At 42.1% G+C, this 20,883-nt stretch overlaps 2 protein-coding genes across 7 annotated transcripts in view; both read left to right on the forward strand.

Moving 5' to 3' along the window:
* Window positions 1-8,433, forward strand: part of mpripb (myosin phosphatase Rho interacting protein b) — a 45,475-nt gene extending 37,042 nt beyond the window's left edge. For 3 of the 6 annotated variants that reach the window (XM_085361190.1, XM_085361193.1, XM_085361194.1), the window contains 8 exons: window positions 2,719-2,866; window positions 2,990-3,107; window positions 4,674-4,833; window positions 4,958-5,071; window positions 5,228-5,314; window positions 5,407-5,569; window positions 5,663-5,748; window positions 7,479-8,433. In XM_085361190.1, the coding sequence (XP_085217316.1) occupies window positions 2,719-2,866; window positions 2,990-3,107; window positions 4,674-4,833; window positions 4,958-5,071; window positions 5,228-5,314; window positions 5,407-5,569; window positions 5,663-5,748; window positions 7,479-7,550 (948 nt within the window). In that variant the 3' untranslated portion in view covers window positions 7,551-8,433. Of the gene's footprint in view, window positions 1-2,718; window positions 2,867-2,989; window positions 3,108-4,673; window positions 4,834-4,957; window positions 5,072-5,227; window positions 5,315-5,406; window positions 5,570-5,662; window positions 5,927-6,090; window positions 6,538-7,478 lie in introns of those variants that run through there. The other 3 variants (XM_085361192.1, XR_014906475.1, XM_085361191.1) reach the window with 3 other exon arrangements.
* Window positions 8,434-11,012: 2,579 nt separating this feature from the next.
* LOC146626187 (uncharacterized) lies at window positions 11,013-19,865 on the forward strand. The gene is made up of 6 exons (XM_085360368.1): window positions 11,013-11,168; window positions 12,259-14,930; window positions 16,630-16,723; window positions 17,921-17,970; window positions 18,095-18,158; window positions 19,582-19,865. The coding sequence occupies exons 2-5, from the start codon at window positions 12,264-12,266 to the stop codon at window positions 18,155-18,157; spliced, it is 2,874 nt and encodes a 957-aa protein (XP_085216494.1). The 5' UTR covers window positions 11,013-11,168; window positions 12,259-12,263; the 3' UTR covers window position 18,158; window positions 19,582-19,865.
* Window positions 19,866-20,883: the final 1,018 nt, after the last annotated feature.

The following is a 20,883-nucleotide window of genomic DNA, read 5'->3' on the forward strand; positions in this document are numbered from 1 at the left end:
CTACTCCCTTCTCTCGCTCTTTGTTCCGTAAACCAATTTTCTTTTGTGTTGCATGAAAACTAACCTGCTGCAGGTTTATGTTATCACTGATGCTGCTTTAGTTGTTTATTGAGGAACCCATTTTGTTGATGTTTCGTCAAAGTTACCTTAATGAATACAAGACTGAAGCCTCAAACTCTGACTTGGAGTTTGAAGCTGATGGCTTCTCTCGAATTTGGGCTTCAGAAATCTGTCAGTGCCCGACTGTTCTGTGAAATGAGTTCCTCTATTGGTAGTTGAGTGTGCTTACTGATCTAATCTCGGCAGTTTTAGTTACAAAGCAAATAACTGATCCTTTGCAGCACCTTGAAGTCTTTTAGAGTTAAGAATTTTAAAAAGACCATTTCTGTTTTCAGATTAATATTAACTTTAATTCTTTTCCTTTTGCCGTTTCTACTGTTTATTCCATACTGTGACTGAGTACTAGCTTTTTTTCCTTGAACTTGTCAGCAGCTAATTGGCAGCACTTGTGATGAAACCCAATATTTTCTCAAGCAGAAAAATTAAATGCCATTCCTAAGATAATAAAGGCTTGTCCTCATATACAGGGTTGGGGGCGGGTTTCCCATTCGGCTCCAAGAGCTGCCCAAAACTGCACACCTCTGCAATGGGGAAAATGCCCTCAGTGACAAGACGTCACTGAATAAATATCTTGATCTGAAATTATTTGATATTTTCTTGAACATAAAGGACAACAGCTCCTAGTTTTTCAGTAGGATTTGTATTGGAGAAGGTTTAATACAAATTCCATTATTATACCCTAATTTGCAAAGGTATGCTTCCAAAAACTCCTGAATCCAGATAGGATAGGCTTCCAATGGTTATTTGTTCCTATGTTAGGCCTCACATTGCCATTTATAAACTACCAGAGCTAAAAGTAAATAAAACCATCCCCCATAAATCATCCTGCTATCAGAGGTACAAACAAATACATTAACACAATCAGCCATACCTGTTTATTAAACACAGTTTCTGAGCACTTAATGCAGGGATGTTTAATTTGATATGCTTACATGAATGAGTGTTTGGGGTTGTGTCTGCTAAGTTTCAGTTTTGAGGTAGTAATTGTCGATCACAGCTACAGTACGTTCTGTGATAATGAAATCTGTGACACCATGAATTCAGTAGATGTTGCAGAAAAACACAATTCAACTTTAACAGGGCAAACGGGACCTAGTTATAATTTTGTATGTCTAAAAGAGGGAATGGACATACGGCTTTGGTCAAAAGTTTATTTACACTCATCGTGGATATGAGTGTTGTTATTAATAATGAATTCTTTTGGAATGATTGTATAGCATACATCTTTATTCACTTTATAAACAAGAATTGGGTGAACAATTTCAAATTCATTTTGGATTTTCTCTGAAAGGCTCAAATATAAACATATATTCATTAAAACCTTTAAGAAGTGGTCACAAAGGTTCTAATATATCTTTTAACTTGACAACACCAAGGCTTATTACTGTTAGTTATTTATTAGCGATCATGATTGACTGCAGCTGGTAATTTCTCTTTGCCAGTATTTTTTGGATTGACCAGTAACACCTAGAATCACCATCACGTGATACGAAATTGGCCAGAAAGTTGAGGACCAGCCCAGGAACCAGCAAGGCTCAAGTCTGCCATGAGCTGGAAACCGCTAACTGTCACTGTCCAGAGTGAAGCCAGCTTTATGTGGCCACGGACTAGGAGGGAGTTAACAAAGAAAGAAGCCCCTGTTCAAAAATCAAAGCCTTCAACCGCCACTCAAATTTGCAGCTATAAATTTGGAAGCCAAATGGCCTCTGGAGAACATTGTATATGGTCAGACAAGAGTAAAACTGAGCTGCTCGGCCCCAATGACAATAGGTATGTTTGGATAGAGCAATACAGACTAGTATAGTAGCAAGATTGCATTATGAAGATGACATTTTAATTCATCATTCACACAGCTTTGTAGCACACCAGTGAGTTTTACTTGTGTTGGCTCCTCATATAGTCTCTTTGACTTCAGGCAAACCGAAGGACCTGGATCGGGGCACAGCCACCAACCAAACACCCAGATTAGTGGCAGCGAATGCAGGACGGAAGTAGGGCAAGGTTTTAGGTTGGGCAAGTGCAAAGACTATTGAAATCTCTTCTTATTGAGGATTATTATTCTCCCTCACTTTATTCTCACCATCCAGAAGTGGCAGTTTTGCAAGCTGATTGGGATGTCCTATGACACATGTAATGTTTGAGACACCCAGTTATATAATTGTCAGCTTAACCACACATTCCACCAAAGATTTGGCCTCCAGGCAGATTAGGATTTGTGTGTTAGCTGTAGGATACAAGTGCTGTTTGGAGTCCGGATTTCCAGAAGCTCGGATATTGTGCTGTGGACAGGAGATGGCAGCTTTTTTTTCTCTTACATCTCTCTCATTGTCTTTGCCCTTTTCTTACGTGCGTTGTGTATCCTGTCATTCCTTTTAATCCTTTTTGTACTCACACAGGCTCAACTTGCTCATGGCTGACAAGCTCAAGCTTGCAAGTGAATTGCTATAACTAAATTGATGATCTTTGCTGACATATAATTATATATAAAGGTCCAGGAGGTTTTTCCTCCTGCTCAGCTCCTGATCAGGAGAACCTTTTGGTCCCACGTTCAGGTGACCTGTAAACTCACAGCTGCAGTGTGCTCGCTTTTTGCCACAGGCCACCTGTGAGAGAGGTTTCGCTGCAATGGAGGAGTCTCACCAGAAAGTGATCGACGAGCTGCAGAAGAAACACCAGAGAGAGCTGGAGAACCTGAAGGAGGAGAAGGAGAGGCTGCTGGCCGAGGAGACGGCAGCCACCATCGCAGGTAAATAGAAAAAGTCGTACCAACTGTATCTTTTTCCTACTATATCTTTAGCTCATCATAACTTGCTTACAATGCGTTACAGTAAGTTTTGATTAAAAAGAAACTTTTTGTTTGTTATCTCAGCTATTGAAGCAATGAAAAACGCCCACCGTACAGAGCTGGAGAAGGAGCTGGAAAAGGCTCGCAAAACCAACAGCAATACGGAGAATGCAGACATCGAGGAGATCCGCAGACAGCATGAGTGAGTTCTTCTCATACCCATAAGCACCAAAGTGTTTGTAACCCCTCTCTCATCTCAGCTGATGAGGGCTGACAAACTATCAGGCTGGCTGAACCAGTGATCATGCCTGGTGGGACATGTCAAAAATGCTGTGAAGTAGTTGTTTGACAAGATACAGTGCATTGTATTCTGTGTCCTGATTGGCTGTAGACCACTGTCAATCAATCTCGTGCCGTGTCTCCTGTACAGTACAGAACGCGTTCAGCTTGTCAAATTTACATAAATCTTTGATCACTACCAGCGTGACTCTGAAGTGCTGCACCGTGTTTGTAAGTTTTCTCCCCAACAAACACAACAATGTCGATGAAACGTCGTCACCTGCAGGTGCCTTTGGTTTCATTCTATAATACTGGTCTTATTTTTCTAGCAGGTTTGAACTTTGAGAGTTTAAACAAGAGAGAAAAGTGTAAAAATGTTCATTCCTGTCTGAACAAAGTGTGTAATGAGGGGTTTTACAGCCTTAAAACATCTGTAATAACTGTAAAAAATAAAGTAGGCTACTTCGCAGATTTCACTTATCGCGGGTTATTTTTAGAACTTAACTCCCGCGATAAACGAGGGACCGCTGTATACTTAAAATATCTTATAAAGACAATTTTAGGTAAAAACTGAACCATTACTCCGTACAGTGTGGAAGTCTGTTATGCAGTGGTGGATTTTGGCTGGCACAGTTTGAGTCTATGTCCCTGACATTGAAGGAAAGCAGCCTTCCATGCAAATGGTTATAGGATGAATATTATGTGAGTTATGTTCTGGCCACAGCTGTCCTCAACTCAAATCTCAGCTGAGCTGAACACCTATTGCTAGCTATCAAAGCATTAGACTGCTTTTTTGTAGAAGAAATAAAATTCAGTTCATTTTATATTGTTAGGCACAGACCTTAATAATTCATTAATGTAGAGAAAATCCCAACAATCATGCTCGTCATGGATACATAAAAGAATATTCCTGTTGACTAAGTAGTCCACTGGACAGGAGGAAAAATTCAGATTAATCCGCAAGATGACTTAAAAAGGAGAAAACTGTTGGAATTGAGCCCAAGGTTAAAATTGTCTGTACAAATGTTCCACATGTATTTAAGAGTTGACTGAAAAAAGTAATGGTTCGTGTAGCTCGACTCTGAGTGTAAGATAATTGTACTAATAGGTTTCTGCTGACTGTGCAGGTGTCACTGCTGACTTGTTGGGACATGCATGCATGCACTGTGTTCAGCAGCTTGACACCCTGTGATGCTTCACACAGGAACATGTGTGGAAGTGCAGGTGTTGACTATAAATCACACTGCATTTAAACTGGCTTAGATTTTTTTACATTCTCTATTTTCACTCTGATGCCGGATAAAAGGAGAAGCTCTTTTTTTTTTTTTTTATTGCAGGGAACAGTTTGCTGCTGTTTATTTGCTCTGAAATAAAAGTACTCAGCATTAACCCCAAACTAACAGATGCTAAAGAACTGCCTGACCTTCAGGTTTTTTTTCACTCCTGAAGTATTTTTTTCCTCTCAGCACGGTGTTGAATTGTATTTCAGGGAGGAGTTGTGTTCCTTCCAGCGGGAGATTGAGGTGTTGTCGGAACAGTATTCCCAGAAGTGCCTGGAAAACGCCCACCTGGCCCAGGCACTGGAGGCAGAGCGACAGGCCCTCAGGCAGTGTCAGAGAGAGAACCAGGAGCTCAACGCGCACAACCAGGTGCCGACAGAAACGCACACTGCTCACCTGAGCGCACAAATAACTGTGTTATAACTGCCCCAGTGGGCATGAAAGTGCACTGTCATTCTGAGTCTTCTGATTTGCTTCTGTGGGATGTTTTCAGGAGCTGAACAACCGACTGGCAGCAGAAATCACTAAGATGCGCTCCATGACCTCTGAGGATGGAGTGGGAGACACAAATACCACAATACAGGGGAAGGAGCTCTACGAGTTAGAAGTAAGGTTCAAGTCGCATAAGTTCCTGGATGTGAAACGTATGAAAACGAGTCTCTGCTAGTAAGGTTTTAATAGCCTCTCCTCAGGAAATGTTTCCACCCTCAAGGTGACTTGGCTCATATTTTTAGCATAATTTTTTCCTCGTCTTGTTTTCCAGGTTATGCTGCGAGTGAAGGAGTCTGAAGTCCAGTACCTGAAGCAGGAAATCAACTCCCTCAAAGATGAACTGCAAGCAGCCCAAAGAGTACATTTCAGTTTTTTTCTTTCCCCCTCATAAATTCATCACAGATCTAAAGATAAATCCTTTCTCTGAACTGCCAAACAATGTGCTTTCAGGATAAGAAATATGCAACAGATAAGTACAAGGACATTTACACAGAGCTGAGCATTGTCAAGGCCAAAGCAGAGCGGGATCTGGGCCGGCTCAGAGACCAGCTGCAGCTGGCTCATGAGGCGCTCGGGGAGCCGGCGCTGGAGGAGGTGGAACGAGGGGGCTATGGTACGAAAACGCGCCGCAAAACACACCTCATGTTGGAATCGACTCGCACCCAGACTCTTATCTTATTGTGACCGACACATTTTTTTCCTCCAGATATCATGAAGTCCAAAAGCAACCCTGACATCCTCAAGATGGCAGCTGCTGCAGCGAAACGCTCAGAGCGCACCATGAGGTCAAAGGTGAGTGTCCTGTGAAGGGGCATGCAAAGAGTTTTATCAGATGTGTTAATTCAGGTTTTCTCATTGAACTCTATCACCCATTGTATCATTGCTCAAGCAACAGCAGATATTGAAAGTGGTTAACTCCAGCCTTCAAAAGCCTGAGAAGTTGTTTCCAGTGACTTGCTGCCACCTACAGGTCACCTGCTAAGTTGCATGCAGCATTGCATGCAAACCGGCTGCAATTTCCTGATCCATGTCGTGACTCCCATCAGAACTGCATTGTAGGCATTGTATTGCAAATGAAACACCGCAGTAGTCTTACACACACTTGCCTGTGTGTTTTCCCCCTTCTGTCTTCAGTCTGTGAGTCGAGACATGCCCTGGGACAGTTAGGGCTGCTGACGACGTGTAAGCTTCCTCCCCCTTCTCCTTTAGGTAAACCAAACCAGACGCACCCATGGGTGGATAAGCACACCCTCCTGTCCTCCACCTCTCAAGCCACTCAAAAGATCAGATTCTGCACATTAGTATGCACAAATACTCCACACTTGCATGGTGGTGAAGAATGAATGTCAGGTTTGGTAGAGTGACTGTGTATGTGACTTATCACTGGGCTTGATTACTAATATGTGGGTCCTTTCACTTTATCAGCCATGAACTGTATTGTATGAGGGGGTTACTTACACAGTGCTAAACAATGAAGTCCCAAACCTAATAAAAAGCTGTTTGTCAGACAAGTCAAGATGCACCTGAACTCTTAATTAATCAGCACTGTTAGGCAGGTGAATGATTAAAATGACAAGAACAACGTGGAAAAACTTTTCCTTCATCTTCACTTTCTCAATAAAATCAAAAAGTAATTTTGCTTGAATATCTTTAAATAGACTTGTTAACATGAGAGTTTTTGTCTTAGTAATAGTTTAATGTTCACAGTAAAATAATACTAGAAGTGTCTGCATCTAGTCGACTCAATATTTTGTTGTTCTTGTTGGTTAAACACATTTTATTAATGCACCAATGCATCAGTTCCCAGTTCAAAGATGCGGTTGGCGACTAACCAGCACGATCTCTATGAAGGGAAGTTGTGAATGAATAAGGGAGGAAGTAAAGAGGTCACAGCCTTGCTAACTGCCACAGTGCTTTGATGTGAAGCTGCCTAGCTTGGAAAATGCTTTTTCAGTTTGAGTGACTTCATGACAAAGGTAAATGTAAAATCAAATATAAAATGTTGGCCAAGATATGAACTTCAATCACAATGGTCATTTTATTTATTGCACATTTTGTTATACTTTTAATTCAATGTGCACAAAGTAAAAGCTTAAAAAGCAACATATGATTTACAGTGAAAAGAGCAAAATAAAATGCAAGTTAACAGTGAGAACAAAGAGGTTTGGAGTCTGCTTTTGAATATGTGCAATTAGCTGAACATTAAAAGAACTTATATATGTATAAGTTATAATGGAGAAACTTCGAGGTGAAGGAAAAGTGTTGACGTAAAACAGTTGAGTTAAACCCATTTTATGCAACCTTTTATCAGTTTTGGGACTCCATAGCACACATGCTAAAGAAGGGTTTGCTATCAGTTGTAGTGTGGTGTGTTAACACTCTATTTGAGAGGGATAACTCACTGGGTGACATCAGGTTTACACTGGGAGAAACACTGCTTGCTCAGAAACAGCACACGTGTCCAGAGTTGGGTTCATCATAAACTTATTTAGCGTCTGCTTTTTCTCTCTTCATCCCACCAGAGTCTGAAGGAAGGGCTGACAGCGGAGCAGAGACTCCACCTGTTTGAAAATAAAGACACTAAGGAGTTCTGACAGTGACACGTCACGTCCCCCTACCTTGCTGCATGTTTAGAAGCCCACTATATTTTAGCTCTGTAATGACTTATTTAGTAACAACTACACACTGGTCACCAAACACAGATCATTTATTATTAAAAACATGCTATGAAGTTTGAATTTCATGTTTAGTTTGCATTCCATGCACTTCAGTTAACTGTGACTTTTTTGTATTTTTTTTCCTTACTGTAAATACTGTTTTTAAATGAGCATTTTTCATGCATACACTAGAACTATGACTGTGTAAGCTACTGTTTTAACTCTCTAGACTGTTGCTAGCCAAAAGCATAAATGTGATGTTAAATGGCTAAACTACAACTACATAATGACGAGTAATACTTGCATAACAAAACCGTAGGAATGAGTCTGGCGTTCAGTCTGCACGTTAACGCTCCTCCTCTCCGTTATCATTCCAGCACAGATGGAAGTGTTGCTCAGTAAACAAGCTATAGAACAAAAGTGCTTGTCTGCATTAGAAAAAAAGTGCTCACCCATGTTGCTGCTTTGTGTTACTTTGAAATTAACATCAAAGATGTTTCTGCAGTCTTGGGGAAAAAAATCAGATAAAATCAGTGCGCGACAGCTGAATGCATCAGGACAAGATTCACTGACTATAATTTAAATATATATGAAAGTTTATATAGATTTTTTTTTTCTCTCACTGCAATCATTGGTCCAACTGTATAGGAGTTGCTGGAGTTGGTTTATGTTTGTAGTCTTGTTCAGTGGCAGTCCCTTTGTATTTATTTAAGTGGTTGGGATTTTTCTTTCACATTCCCATTCCTCTGTACTCTATTATTGTAAATATAAAGCAAATATACACCAACTGACTACAGGTTTATTAGCAATAAATATTTTTGCACCCTTTTCTGTGTGTTTTGAAGTTTTGAACCACATTTGAACTCGGGGTGTGTTTTTTATGGGGATAAATATTCTCAACAAACACTGAACACAACTTATTTTATTGTAACGCTTAAAGTCAAAGAGGGTCGGGCAAAGCACAATCAAATAAAACTTTAAAACTGACACCCACCCCCATTAAGAATATCTGGTAAATACAAAGCTGTACATATCTTCTGACTACTACAATCGCAGTGGTGGTAGGATCATGGTAAGAAGTCGCTTCTCTACAGCAAAAATGAGTCACGACGAAGGACTGAAGTTCACCTTTCAGCAAGACACCACATCCCAGATTTGGATACGGATTTCTCTCCTAATATTAGCTATTTGCTGATTTGTATGTATGACTCCAGACACATGAAAAACGTGAGAAACACTACAACCATTTAATTAGTGCTAATGACGCATAGTTTTTCCATGAGAAGGCATGCTGCAACGTCCCCTGTAACATGTTTTGAATGAAACAAACACAACAACCAGTTGATTTGAGCAGAATGTAAATGAGAAAATAAACAACTCCACACATAACAAATATTAGGGAATCTATTTTTTGGAATAAAAGTGTCTGCTAACATTTTCAGTATCATTATTCATCTTAAAAACTATTCACAGAAACCAAAACCCCCTTTTTTTGTACCAAACTCTAAACATATTTCATTCTGCAAAGTTGACCAAATTGAACATGACCCTATGTGAACGAGTGGAAGTGCAAAAAAATTACAGTAGAACTATTTTTTTTGTACTTCCACACTGGCTTCATTTCTCAGCTCCAAAGGTTGTCCCTTGGTGTCAAAGGGTCTGGCTATAGTCATACGCAGTAATTGCTGTGACATTCCTTTGAGGCTGGAGTGAAAAGGTTTTGGTGACAATGAGCATATTCTATTACTGACCATGGTTTAACAAATGGACGTAGTAATTTATTTAGTATAACCCAAAATGAGACTTATAATTAGATGTGTTGAGGTGACTGTTGTGATCTGGCCTTATATAATTAAAATGGAATTGAATAAACCCGGGAACATGTTTACAAAGGCCTGTTTTAAATTTCTGAAAAACTATTTTCTTGCCATTGTTTACGACCTTCTTCATAATGGTCATCAGCTGTTTATTGTGCTTTAGCAAAACAATTCATTAGACAGTAGTATATGAACTAATTTTGTTACTTGCCTATGAACAGTCCTGTGGTTTTCATTTCTCTGCTGCATTAACAGGTTGCTTTGAGGCCATTAAAAATAACTCAGATCTAAGGCACGCTAAGCTATTTTCAACTATAGAAAACCTGTACAGAAACAGGTTCAAAGTTTAAAGTGTGATGTTATGATGAAGTAGTACATGCCATACTGCATATGTTTTGCATACTGCATAGTACAGTACATACTTTGTGAAGGCAACAACCAGTCATACCTACTGCCACTTAGGATCACCAAGTAACCTAACCTCATGCATGTCTTTGAACTGTAGGAGGAACCCAGAGAGAACATGCAAACTCCACACAGACTCCCATGACCGTCTTGCTGGACGGTCACACATTACATTGTAACAACTGTTATTCACATCACCAAGTGATTTTAATGTAACTTTTGTTGTACAGTATGCATTATGTGTATGTTAGTGGTATACTAATTGATGGAATACTTCCTTATCTCAGTCTTACCACTGTGCTATTGAACCTAAAGTGTGTTACCACTTTGGATTTCATCATTATTTATTATTCATCTCTGGCTCTCTTCCACAACTTGTGTTTTGTCCTGTCTCCCTCACCTCACTTCCAATGGCTCACGGTGTGGCATGGGTCCCCTCCCTGAGCCTCTTCTGTCAGAGGTTACTTCCTGTTAAACGGGAGTTTTTCCTTCCCACCTTCGCCAAGTGCTTGCTCATATGGGGTCGTGTGATTGTTGGGATTTTCTCTGTGTTATTGTTATTATTAGTAGTACCTCACAATATGAAGCACCTCAAGTGTAGTGACTTGATGCTAATATAATGAAACTGAACTATTATTATTATTAGTAGTTGTTGTTGTTGGCCTTTCTTTAATACTGCTATCAGTAGCAACGAAAGATCATAAAACACTCAAAAGTAAGGCACTGATTAGTACTTTCTATTAGATCACACCACTCGTCTCCCATAATGCCTTTCTGTTCCTTAGCCAAGTGACAACTGTTTCATTGCTCGGTTTGACTTGTCAGGGCACCCGATATCAGATGACGGCAATGCTGAATAAAAAGAAAACACAAAAAACTTTTCATCATCAGTGACTAGCAGCAGAACTTGACCTTGAAGTAGGCTAGCCTACTTCAAGGTCAAGTTCTGAAGCTTTGACAGCTTGCACGCAACCGCTGGATAACTGGCAAATTAATTTATCTGGAATAGATACTGAGTTTCATTTCGCGAAACCTTTTTTGTATTTGGACTTTGCTTTTTATTGACATGTTAAAATTTTATAGCACTAAACCTACTGGTAATTACTTTATTGTGAAAGGAGTGCCCGGAAGCCTTAGATTATGTACAACTTGACAGTGCTGCTATCAGAGTAGTGTGTTCCTGGAAAGTGTGTGGATCTTTATTTAATTTAGGGCTTTCTCACTTTGTAATTTTTACTGGGGTTCATTAGAATAGATGTGTTGCTGAAGGAGATGTGGGGCGGGAGGGATTCTTAACTGGACGTTTAAAAAAGCTGCGATTTCTCCCGTCCGGGTAAGTTTTGATCAGCAGCAGAACAGCACAGCGCATTACCTCCGCTCTGTCTTTGTTTCATCCAGCCGGGCCTTGCCCCGATGCTTGCTGTTCTCTTTAATTGAGAGAACGTCTCGCCAAACTCCATGAAAAGTAACCCGTAATTTGATAATACCTTGGTTTACGTGTTGTTTGGACCTCTACTAGCGAACAGGATGTCTTTCTCTAAATCTTTAAGATCTACTCTTCAATTCGGAACTCATTTAATAAAGCAAAGGCCACAATTTTAAACAAAATAAAACATCTTTAAATCTCATTGGCTGCTGTTTTCGCACTAAAGTTAGTAAGAGCCGCAGTAGGATGTAACCCACGGTGTCTGTCACTGAGCTATAAAAGTTGTCAATTTATCGGAATAATCACACTTTGCGGGCAGTGGACCTCGCCGAAATGAACAGTGGCTGTTGTCGATAAGTAGAAGTTGATAAATCACGTTTTGTATGATACGGTTTCCAGTCTTCAACTAAAAAGCCCTTAAAGTTCTCAAATCTTTAATGCAGTTAGAGAATGTTACCGGAGCCGGGCCTAGCTAGCGTTAGCTGTGGCTAAGCTAAGTGTGGTTAGCAAGCTCGACCTGTTAGTTCTAGTAGTTAAAAAGTCAGTCCAGCGTTCGGACAGAGATTATTGGGTAAACGTAACAACTTTTTATTCAGAACATTTAATACTATTAAGACAATTTGGAAATAAGCCAAAGCGTAAATTGTCAGTTAACCCTTGCCATATTCTCCAGCGTTAATGAAAATCAAGCACACGTCAGTTTCCAAGCTAATTTTAATAGCATGACTTCATTTGTACGGGGTTGTGGTTCAGTTCTTTGCTTCAAATGAAATAAGCTTACTTTTGAGTGTGTTGAATAACAGTGTAACAAAGTGTCAACTCAATGTAATGGTAAAAAGTAAAACTGTGATTTGGAGCTTTTGGGGGGAAAGAGTATTTGGTCTTAGGAAAGCCACTCTGGTTATCCTGTGTAGTGGTGAAATAAACCCAGAAACTGATCTCTGTATGCCACCATTTATAAGCTAACATGAATATCTTCTTCATTTTTCTACTGCAGTTGTTATGGAGCAGCCACCAGGGAGCATAGATGATCTACAGCCTCAAGAGCTCTCTACTTCCTGCATCCCCACTGTGATCGACCTGGCCAGGAAAGGGGAAGAATGTGTCCTCAACTCCACGACGGCTTTTGATGGCTTGTCGATGGTCAAGAGCCCCGGCTGGTTCCCAAACTCTGGGAACAGCAACCCTGGATTACAGGGATTCTCAGAGACCAGCTCCTCAGACATCGCACACCAATCAGGGGATCAAATTCAGCCAGACAATGCCTTCTCGCGCACTACAGTCACCCTTTCATACGTGAGCCGGTCTCACGTCTTGTCTTTTCAAGACACCCTATCTCAACACTCGCCTCTGTACAGTGTGTCGCCTATCAGCAAGTTCTCCCTCCACCCTCCTTGTGACACAGATAAAGGGCTCGGGGAGACCGGCTATGCAGTGAACCAGCATTACTTGGCGCAGGTTGAGGGGCCCGAGGACCTCGCCACACAGACGGAACTTTTTCAGTCATTGTCTCAGGCTCAAGGGGGACTGGAGAACAATGTGGACAGAACACAGGACTCTCATGAGTGTAACAGTGGAGTCACTTTCGGTGAGAATCACAGCCTTGCTGGTGATGACAGCCCACATCTGGATAACTGTTCAGGAGCATGTGCCGAATCCTCTCCAGAGACTGTCACCCCTGTCACAGAGAAGGACGAGGAGAAAGCAGGCGCTGAGGTGCTCTTTCTCATGTCTAAGACACCAGAGCAGGTGGTTGCCTCAGACAGTGCGGGTGCCAGAGACCTTTGTTCACTGAGCAGGGAGTATATAAGTCCTCTGGAGGACCCTGTTTCCCCCTCTGCTACCTCACTGGACGATGTGGAAGATGTATTTGTGCTGCCTCAGGCCTCGAGCTCACCCAGCGGCGACAACTCTTATCTTGAGACAACTGAGGGGGTCTCGTGTGATAGCTTGAATACAGAAGGGGCCATTCAGCCAAGCTCTGGCATCAGCGATGGCACCACAAGGTTGGATTCAAGTGATGAAAATAAACAGCCGGGCAGTAGACGAAAGGCTGCGCTGGAGCCTTTGATCGACTTGACAGATGATGTTTGTGCAGCGGAAGTTCCTGAAAACAATCACAAGACTGTTATTCCTCACATGAACGGGAATGCAAAGGCACTAGAGAGAAGTTTGAAAGAAAAGAAGCTGCCAATACGTTCCAGCAGAGGGACACGGCTAGAGGCCATAGTTATGAATATAAATTCAAGCAGGTATAAAGTATCAGGATGCATACGCACTAGTAACAAAGTTAATGCTTCCCAGTCAACATCTAGCGATTCCACTATATCTATTTCTAAGAAGAAAGACTCTGTGTTAGCAGGTAAAAGGAGAAGCCGAGTAAAAGTGTCTGCCTCAGCGAAACCAGTGAAACAGAAAGCAGTAACTCCTCTGAAAAGAGGCAAATCAAATAACCTGAATACTGACAGCTGCAAAGACTCTACCTCTGATTCAGAAATGATCGGTAATTCTAAAAAGTCGCGGCGCAGCGCACCTCCAAAAAGCCCCCGGTCTGCTGCGCGGAGAGAGAGTTCAAAGACTGAACCGGTGAATGTTTCCCAACCTGTGCACCCACCCGAAACTAGCCCTGTGAAGTCAAAGAGGAAAACCTCCCCACAGTCAAGTCCTCAGTTTGCTCTACATAATAACTCAAAGGAGGAGCCTGAACTGCTTCCTCAGCCAGACCCCTCAGTGGAAATCCAGGTGGCAAGATTTTCACCACCATCAAAATCTCCAAAGAAAAACCAAGGCAAAGCCAACAGCAGATCTCCTGCTAGCAAAGCGTCACCCACTGCCAAGACGAAGGCTGCTCGCACTCCCAAAAGAAGGCGAAAGAAACATAAAGCGGGTCAGTCTTCGTCCATGTTTTCCCCAAAAGAGCCTGAGATCAAGCTCAAGTATGTCAACTACAAGGAGGATAAAAGGGATATGAGGCCAGACAGTTTCTCTCCGTTTATCCACGTGGAGCGTCAGCAGTCCTCTCCGTCGCTGTGTACTGTCGTCAATTACCCAGAGGAGGTAAGGGCGCAGCACAAGAAGGGCTCGCAGCAGCAGGCTAATACCAGCGGCTTCATTTCTGCAGTCGTACCCAGCACTTCCTGTCTGCAGCTGGGCCGGGTGTCCACTCACGGTCAGGATCAGCGCCCTCTTATCTGCTGCCTGTGTGGGCAGTCAGCCAACGCCATGGACTTGGGGGACCTTCACGGCCCTTACTTCCCTGAAGGTTACCAGCCGAGCACCAAAAAACCAGCCAGCACTTTAGGCCTCAAAGAGGATGACTACAGTGATTCGGACTCTTCATCTTGCAGCATGAGAGGAAGGGGGAGGAAATGTGCCGCTGTGCCCGCTGTGCGGGCCCTGAGGCCTGGAGCTCAGCTGAAGAAGAGGGGCCTAATAGAGAACCACCGATGGAACATCAGCACCATCGGCACAGGCAGCCCTGCAGCTAAACGCGTGCGGTCAGATGCTAGCTCTGCGAATGTGGAGGACTGGTATAGCCCCCCTATGTTGCTTCTCCAACCTTGTGAATACTGGCTTCATGAAGACTGCGGCATCTGGTCTGCAGGCGTGTTCCTTGTGAAGGGCAAAGTGTACGGCCTGGAGGAGGCTGTCAAAGTAGGCCAGGAGACGGTAAATCTGCACTTTAAATTTGGAGTGTTGCACAATAGCACATGGACTCATAGCTGATATAATGAAGCTGGAAATGAAAGCAGCATTGTGATGTTAATGTACTGCAGGTGGCTTGTTTTCTGTGCCTGTAAGAGAGTTATATATTTTAAATGCTTTCAAATCACTGCAAGAGGAAATGTGAATAATTAGCTTATTAGCTCAGTTAGAAAAACACTGGAAATTATTGGTGCAGGGAAAACGACAGTGAGACACTATTTTTGGGGAGATCTCTTTACTTTTTGGCAAAGTTTTAACCATCTACACAGTAAGATGGGTACAGTGCATTCTCTTTTGAGGCCAAAAGTCAAAATTTGCAAATAGCCAGTCAGGATTTCTCACCTGGAACACCTCCCTGAACTCAGGCGTCCAACTCGGAAACCTGGAGCAGTCTCACTAACTGTAGTCTGTGTAGCTACTGTTGTATATTTTCTACTGGCTAAAATAGTCATATGCACTGACCCGGTTCTGTCTGTGAACGTGCTGCAGCAGTGTTTTTAAGTACTGAAATCCAAGCATAGGGAGTGTTGTTAGTGATGTATTAGTAATAAATATATACGCTCCCCCTTGCTGAGGAGCAAATGAAATCCGGATCTTCCAACTTTGCTACCAAGACTTGGTAACCTCGAGAGTGACGCCACTCCCGGTTCCAACATGGGTCCTCCAAGGCCGTTATTCTTAAGGAGAAAAATGGTGCCAGTGGCTTTACAACCATATAATTACAAGCACTGTGCAGTCAGAGTTAGGTTCTAATTTAGCTCTTTATAACCTATTTGATATAACCAGTTAGAAACCTTGTGAGAAAAGGCGAAAATGACCGAAAGTTGATTTAAAGGTTCTAGTTTCTGAAACTATCCTTATTCAGCATGTAGTTCAGATGACCTAGTCCAGAATTCCCCCAATGTTTCATTTGCCTCTTTTTAAGATAAGATCATTAAATTAAACATTGATCTCTTTTTAAGTCATTATTAGAAATCTTGCATAACTTAAGGCCTTCGATATTTATATGATGATATCAAATGTGTGTTTCATAAAACAGTCCCTGCAAAATGTGTCACGGCAAACTTTTGACTGTTGGTTGAGGTCATACAGCTCAAGATAACCTGAGCTAGCTTGTGTTCATCCATTGTTCTACACATACACTTGAGACACTGCAGCTGGAGGAGCAGCTAGTGCCAGCATGTCCCTGCAGCCACCGGAGTAGGAGTTATGCATAGAAATTAATAGAGGTGATAGTATATTTTAGCTTGAGCATGCCTCGGGGACTTTTAGTTTGATGCCTGATACGACTGAAGATCAACATTGGCATCTTAAAGTCAAAGTGTCTCCTGTATGAAGGGTACACCAAGGCAGCGTTCTTTCAATTTCTCCCAAGGTGATAAGGTGTTAACCATCTTAAACCATCGTGAGTCAGACCAGTGTCAGATTGGTGGTAAATGCAGCCTTTCGGTTTCGCTTTATTTTGAAAGACTGTTAAAGAGCCTCACTGTTTACATCAGCCATTGTACATTATGACGACTGCTGCTGAAGGCAGTGTTTTAATTAAAACTATATAGTAATTACCTTAGTGCTATATATCCTGTCCCATGTAGTAAAAATGGAAATCACAGCTTGCAGAAGTGTGCACGATGTCTTCTCTTAACCTCATCTGCTGTTTTTTCAGACGTGTTCAGCGTGCAATGACCCAGGTGCTACGCTGGGCTGTTTCTTCAAAGGCTGCCCCAACAAGTACCACTACAGGTGTGCTCTGGAGTCAGGTACGCAGCAGAGCAAAAACTCTTATCATGCCAGTCTTGTGCAATTTTAAAATTTGCATGCATGCTTAAGTTGTAGACTGCATGTAAAAGATGGACCCGAATTAATTTCATTGACCAATAATTTTCGTCATAGTTTGAAACTTTTGTCACGAAATGTCTGTGAAGGTTCTCAGTCATCCAGGTCATCGTAGTCAAAGGAGCTTGCAAAGAAAAGCGTCTGGACTCCTTTAAGTTGCTTGAAGACGTTTCACCTCTCATCCGAGAAGCTTCTTCAGTTCTAAGGTCAAATGGCGGAGAGTCCCAGATTTAAACCCAGTGGGAGTATCCCCCCCCCCCCACAGAGGGACAAAAGGACCCCCTGATGATCCTCTAATCACCTGAGCCAAGGTGTGAAAATGGGTGTGGGTCCCAATCAGCCAGGCTCCTTTGACTTTTGTCACAAAATAAAAATGAGATAATGCAGGGGAAGTGATACAATCTGAAGTAATCTCCTTGTGCATATTTGACTCTGGCCAATGCAGAAGTGCCTCAAACTTGGATTCTTTCTGCTGGCGCCTGTGTTTGGGGAAAAATGCTTTCAGTTGTGTAGAAGTCCGCGGGAAAACGGCCCTGGCTCTAGGTGACATCCGTAAACCTTTTACGGAGTGTTTTATAGTCTTAACTGGTAGTTCCAAGTTTTCTTAAATACAGCATTTTTTTCTCTAATAGTCAAAAAAGCGAAGTATGTTTTAGGGCTTGGTGGCCAGGTTCATCTTTTATATACAGTCTATTTTTTCAGGCTTATCTTGAGTGTTGAATTTACTTACAGTAGCACGCAGCCCTGCAGGTTTTCCTCTGGTGATTGGAATTTTTGCCACCACCCACACTTTGATGGAGTAACTTTAGATTTATGTATGCCATCTGCCCCTCTGACTACTGTTTTTACTCTTTCTTATTTACTTTTTTTGCTCCACATCTGAAGTCTCAAATTAAACTTTAACAGGTACAAAGTTAAAGTTGAACACATACACCCACGACTGTTGCTTTGTGCTCAGTGTGTGCGTGCACGCATGTGCACTGTTCTGAAAATAGCTCCTTTGTGAAGGGCTGTTGGCTCTTATCACTTCCGCTCAGGCTGAACTTGCACGTGGGGGCGTTTGAGCCTTGCAGATGAATCAGTGCATCGTTGCCAACTCCTGTTCTGTTCTTGTTCTGCAGACTGTGTACTCATTGAAGAAAACTTCTCCATGAAGTGTAAGAAGCACAAGGTGAGCAGCAGTGCTCTTTAAAACTGTATTTGTGTGCGCTTTTAAAATGTATGTTTGCTCTTATTGAAGATTTGGCTTGTGATCATTTAAAAACGTAACCTCTGGATTTGTGATGTCTTCTTAGAACAAGACATTCAAAGGCCCCTCCAGGGAGCAGATGGGACGAAAGGGGACAGAAACCTCGTGAGGTCAGTAAATACTTTTTCTGCTTTCTGCTGATCAAACCACTGACAGTTGAAATATATCGGGCAACAAGAGAGCGTTTTTTGTATTTTTAAAGCTGTGAGCCAGTATAGTGGTTATCTTGGTTTGGGGTATCTGCTGAGCGGCAAAAGTACACAAGCTAATTTTAATTTAGCTCGTTTTCTAAACCCACAGTACCGATTTGCACGAGGCATCAACTTCCTGAAAAACAGTATTGAGCATGGTTTTAGTTTAACCTCAGCCACAATCAAATCATATGTAGACGTGCTGTTACCTCTAGAACATCGAAATGCAGCCAGAAATGAGTGATTTCATTTAACTGTTTCCATTAACTGTTCATGATATTATAACAATCTGGAAGTGAATGGGAAAGACAGCAACTCAGGTTAGCTCAAGAACAGTGTGTACAGAACTTAATGGAAAGGGTTTCCATGGCTGAGCAGCTACATCATCAACCACAATGCAAAGTGTTGGATGCATGGGTGTAAAGCATGTTGACACTGGACTCCAGAGCAGTGGAGACATGTTCTCTGGAGCAGCGAATCACACTTCTCCGTTGAGCAATTCGATGGACGAGTCTGGGTTTGGTGGTTGCCAGGAGAATGGTACTTGTGTGACTACACTGTGCTAAGTGTAAAGTCTGGTAGAGGGGGCATTATGGTGTGAGGTATGAGTTGGACTCGGCCCCTTAGTTCCAGTAAAAGGAACATTTTGGCCACTTTCATGGTCCCAACAGTTTGGAGATGACCCGCTCCAATTTTAACATGACTGTGCACCAGTACATAAAGAAAAGCCCATAACGACATGGACGAGAGAGTTTGGTGTGGATAACTTGACTGGCTTGCACAGAATCCTGCCTCAGCCCGACAGAGCACCTTTGAGATAAATTGGAGCAGAGACTGAGCTAGCTAGGCCTTCTCATCCAACATCAGTGTCTGACCTCACAAATGTGTTTCTGGAAGACTGGTCAAAAATTCCCATAAACACTCCTAAAACTTGTGGAAAGCCTTCCCAGAAGAACAGAAGCTATTACAGCTACAAAGGGTGGGCCTGCATCATATTAGTCACTATGGATTAAGAATAGTGTTCGCTCAAGTTTATATGCATGTGAAGGCAGATGAGTGATTACTTTAGGCAATATAGTGTATTTGTTAAAAACATATAAGCTAGTTTTATTAGATCGGAGGGTTTACTTTAACAAAGCATGGTTAAGTTTTTACTAAGGGAAATGGGAAACAAATGAGAAACATTGAGACAAATCGACCTGCTCTTATCACTCGAGCTACTGGTGGTTAGGATCCCGAACCCTGGTGTGATGACTCATGTAGTGGCAGCTGCTGCTACTTTTTTTGCTCTCTATGAAATGCATTGAGAGGGGTTTTTTTGTTTTTGTTTTTCTCCTGTTAGAAGATTCACCTGTAGCATTTTCGCAGGCCTTCCCACCACCTCGCTGGTAACCATGGCGACACTGGACCAGGGTTGTTCTGACTGACAGCTAGCACCCGCAAACCTTAACTTCACCCTCTGTCCTTCAACTGCACTGTTAACCCCCACCAGGCACTGGGACTGGAGGACCCCGGTCACCTCCCTCAGTCCAGTCTGACAGTACTTATCAGCCAACACCACCCGCGGACTGACGAGAACCGTTCTTGAAGTAACATGCTGAATTTGTTATTTGTGTAGTTATTTATATGGGATGTTTTGGTTTCTTTTTTCTTCTTCTTCTGAATTAAATATGAATAACAATCAAAGATATTTAATTTTTTTTTAAAGATTTTCTAAGTATTTGATTATATTTGGGTTATTTATTCTTGTATTGGTTTCTTTAGCAATTGTCAAAGAGGTTGGATTGAGTGTTGTGTTTGTTTGTTTTTTAAGTTATTGCTAAAGCAGTTTTGATGTTGAATTAAACAGCCAGTCATGGAGACAGAAAGAAGGGGCTGGTGGTTCAAGGTAGTACCCTCCCAGAGTAAAGGTACCTGATTATCGTCAACACAACAGGGTTCCAGATTTAATGCAACACCTTGTTGGATCATTATGGTTTCTGTTTCCCGTGCAGATTCACCCAGCAGGTGTTACTGAGCGAGCCGCAAAGCGTGCATGTATTTGAATGTATTTTCACAGGAAGCACTTTGGCCCTCTGCTCCAGCTGCAGTATTACTGTCTTCAGCTGACCACTGCCTCCAAACGTTGTTGGCTTCAGGCTCTTATATCTGGCTTTTGAGGCTCATTGGTCACCTTGTCAACTTAAAATAGTCAGATCCAACTGCCTGCCTCCCACCTCGGCCTGAGAGAATTTCTGCCTGTACGATCTTTAAATCAGTTTGGATCTTTACAAACTTCAGTCTGAATTGTTAGGAGCTGTGTTAGGGGTTTATAAATTATTAAACAATTAATTTTCTTCCACTCCTTAAGGAAAGGGAATCCTGTGTTAGATTTCCCTTTCATCATCTCAACAAACCAGCCCCCTTAGACTACAGGACCACTCAGCTGCTCACTTGACTTCAGACCCAACAAGGAGGGGCAACAGTTACTCTGGTGTTCCATCAGTCTTAAATTGAATAGGAATGGCCGCGCTAGTATTAAGGTTCCTGATGTCTTTACTTGGGCCTACATGCTGCTTTTGAAGAAGCCTTATCTGACTTACCAGCGCTACATGGACTCAGTGTTCCTTCACTAGCTTGTGGTCCAACAACAAATCCGTGGATG

The sequence above is a fragment of the Diplotaxodon limnothrissa genome, linkage group LG8 (assembly GCF_057381915.1).
Source record: "Diplotaxodon limnothrissa isolate DT_005_m linkage group LG8, D_limnothrissa_male_GT1.1, whole genome shotgun sequence".
NCBI classification, from domain to species: domain Eukaryota; kingdom Metazoa; phylum Chordata; class Actinopteri; order Cichliformes; family Cichlidae; genus Diplotaxodon; species Diplotaxodon limnothrissa.

What these genes read in the sequence shown, in the direction of transcription:
- LOC146626187 (XM_085360368.1), top strand. Translation starts at nt 12,264, where the DNA reads ATGGAGCAGCCACCAGGGAGCATAGATGATCTACAGCCTCAAGAGCTC. An exon ending in TCAAAGTAGGCCAGGAGACG is followed by an intron (nt 14,931 to 16,629) that starts GTAAATCTGCAC and finishes CTGTTTTTTCAG; the next exon opens with ACGTGTTCAGCGTGCAATGA. An exon ending in TGAAGTGTAAGAAGCACAAG is followed by an intron (nt 17,971 to 18,094) that starts GTGAGCAGCAGT and finishes ATGTCTTCTTAG; the next exon opens with AACAAGACATTCAAAGGCCC.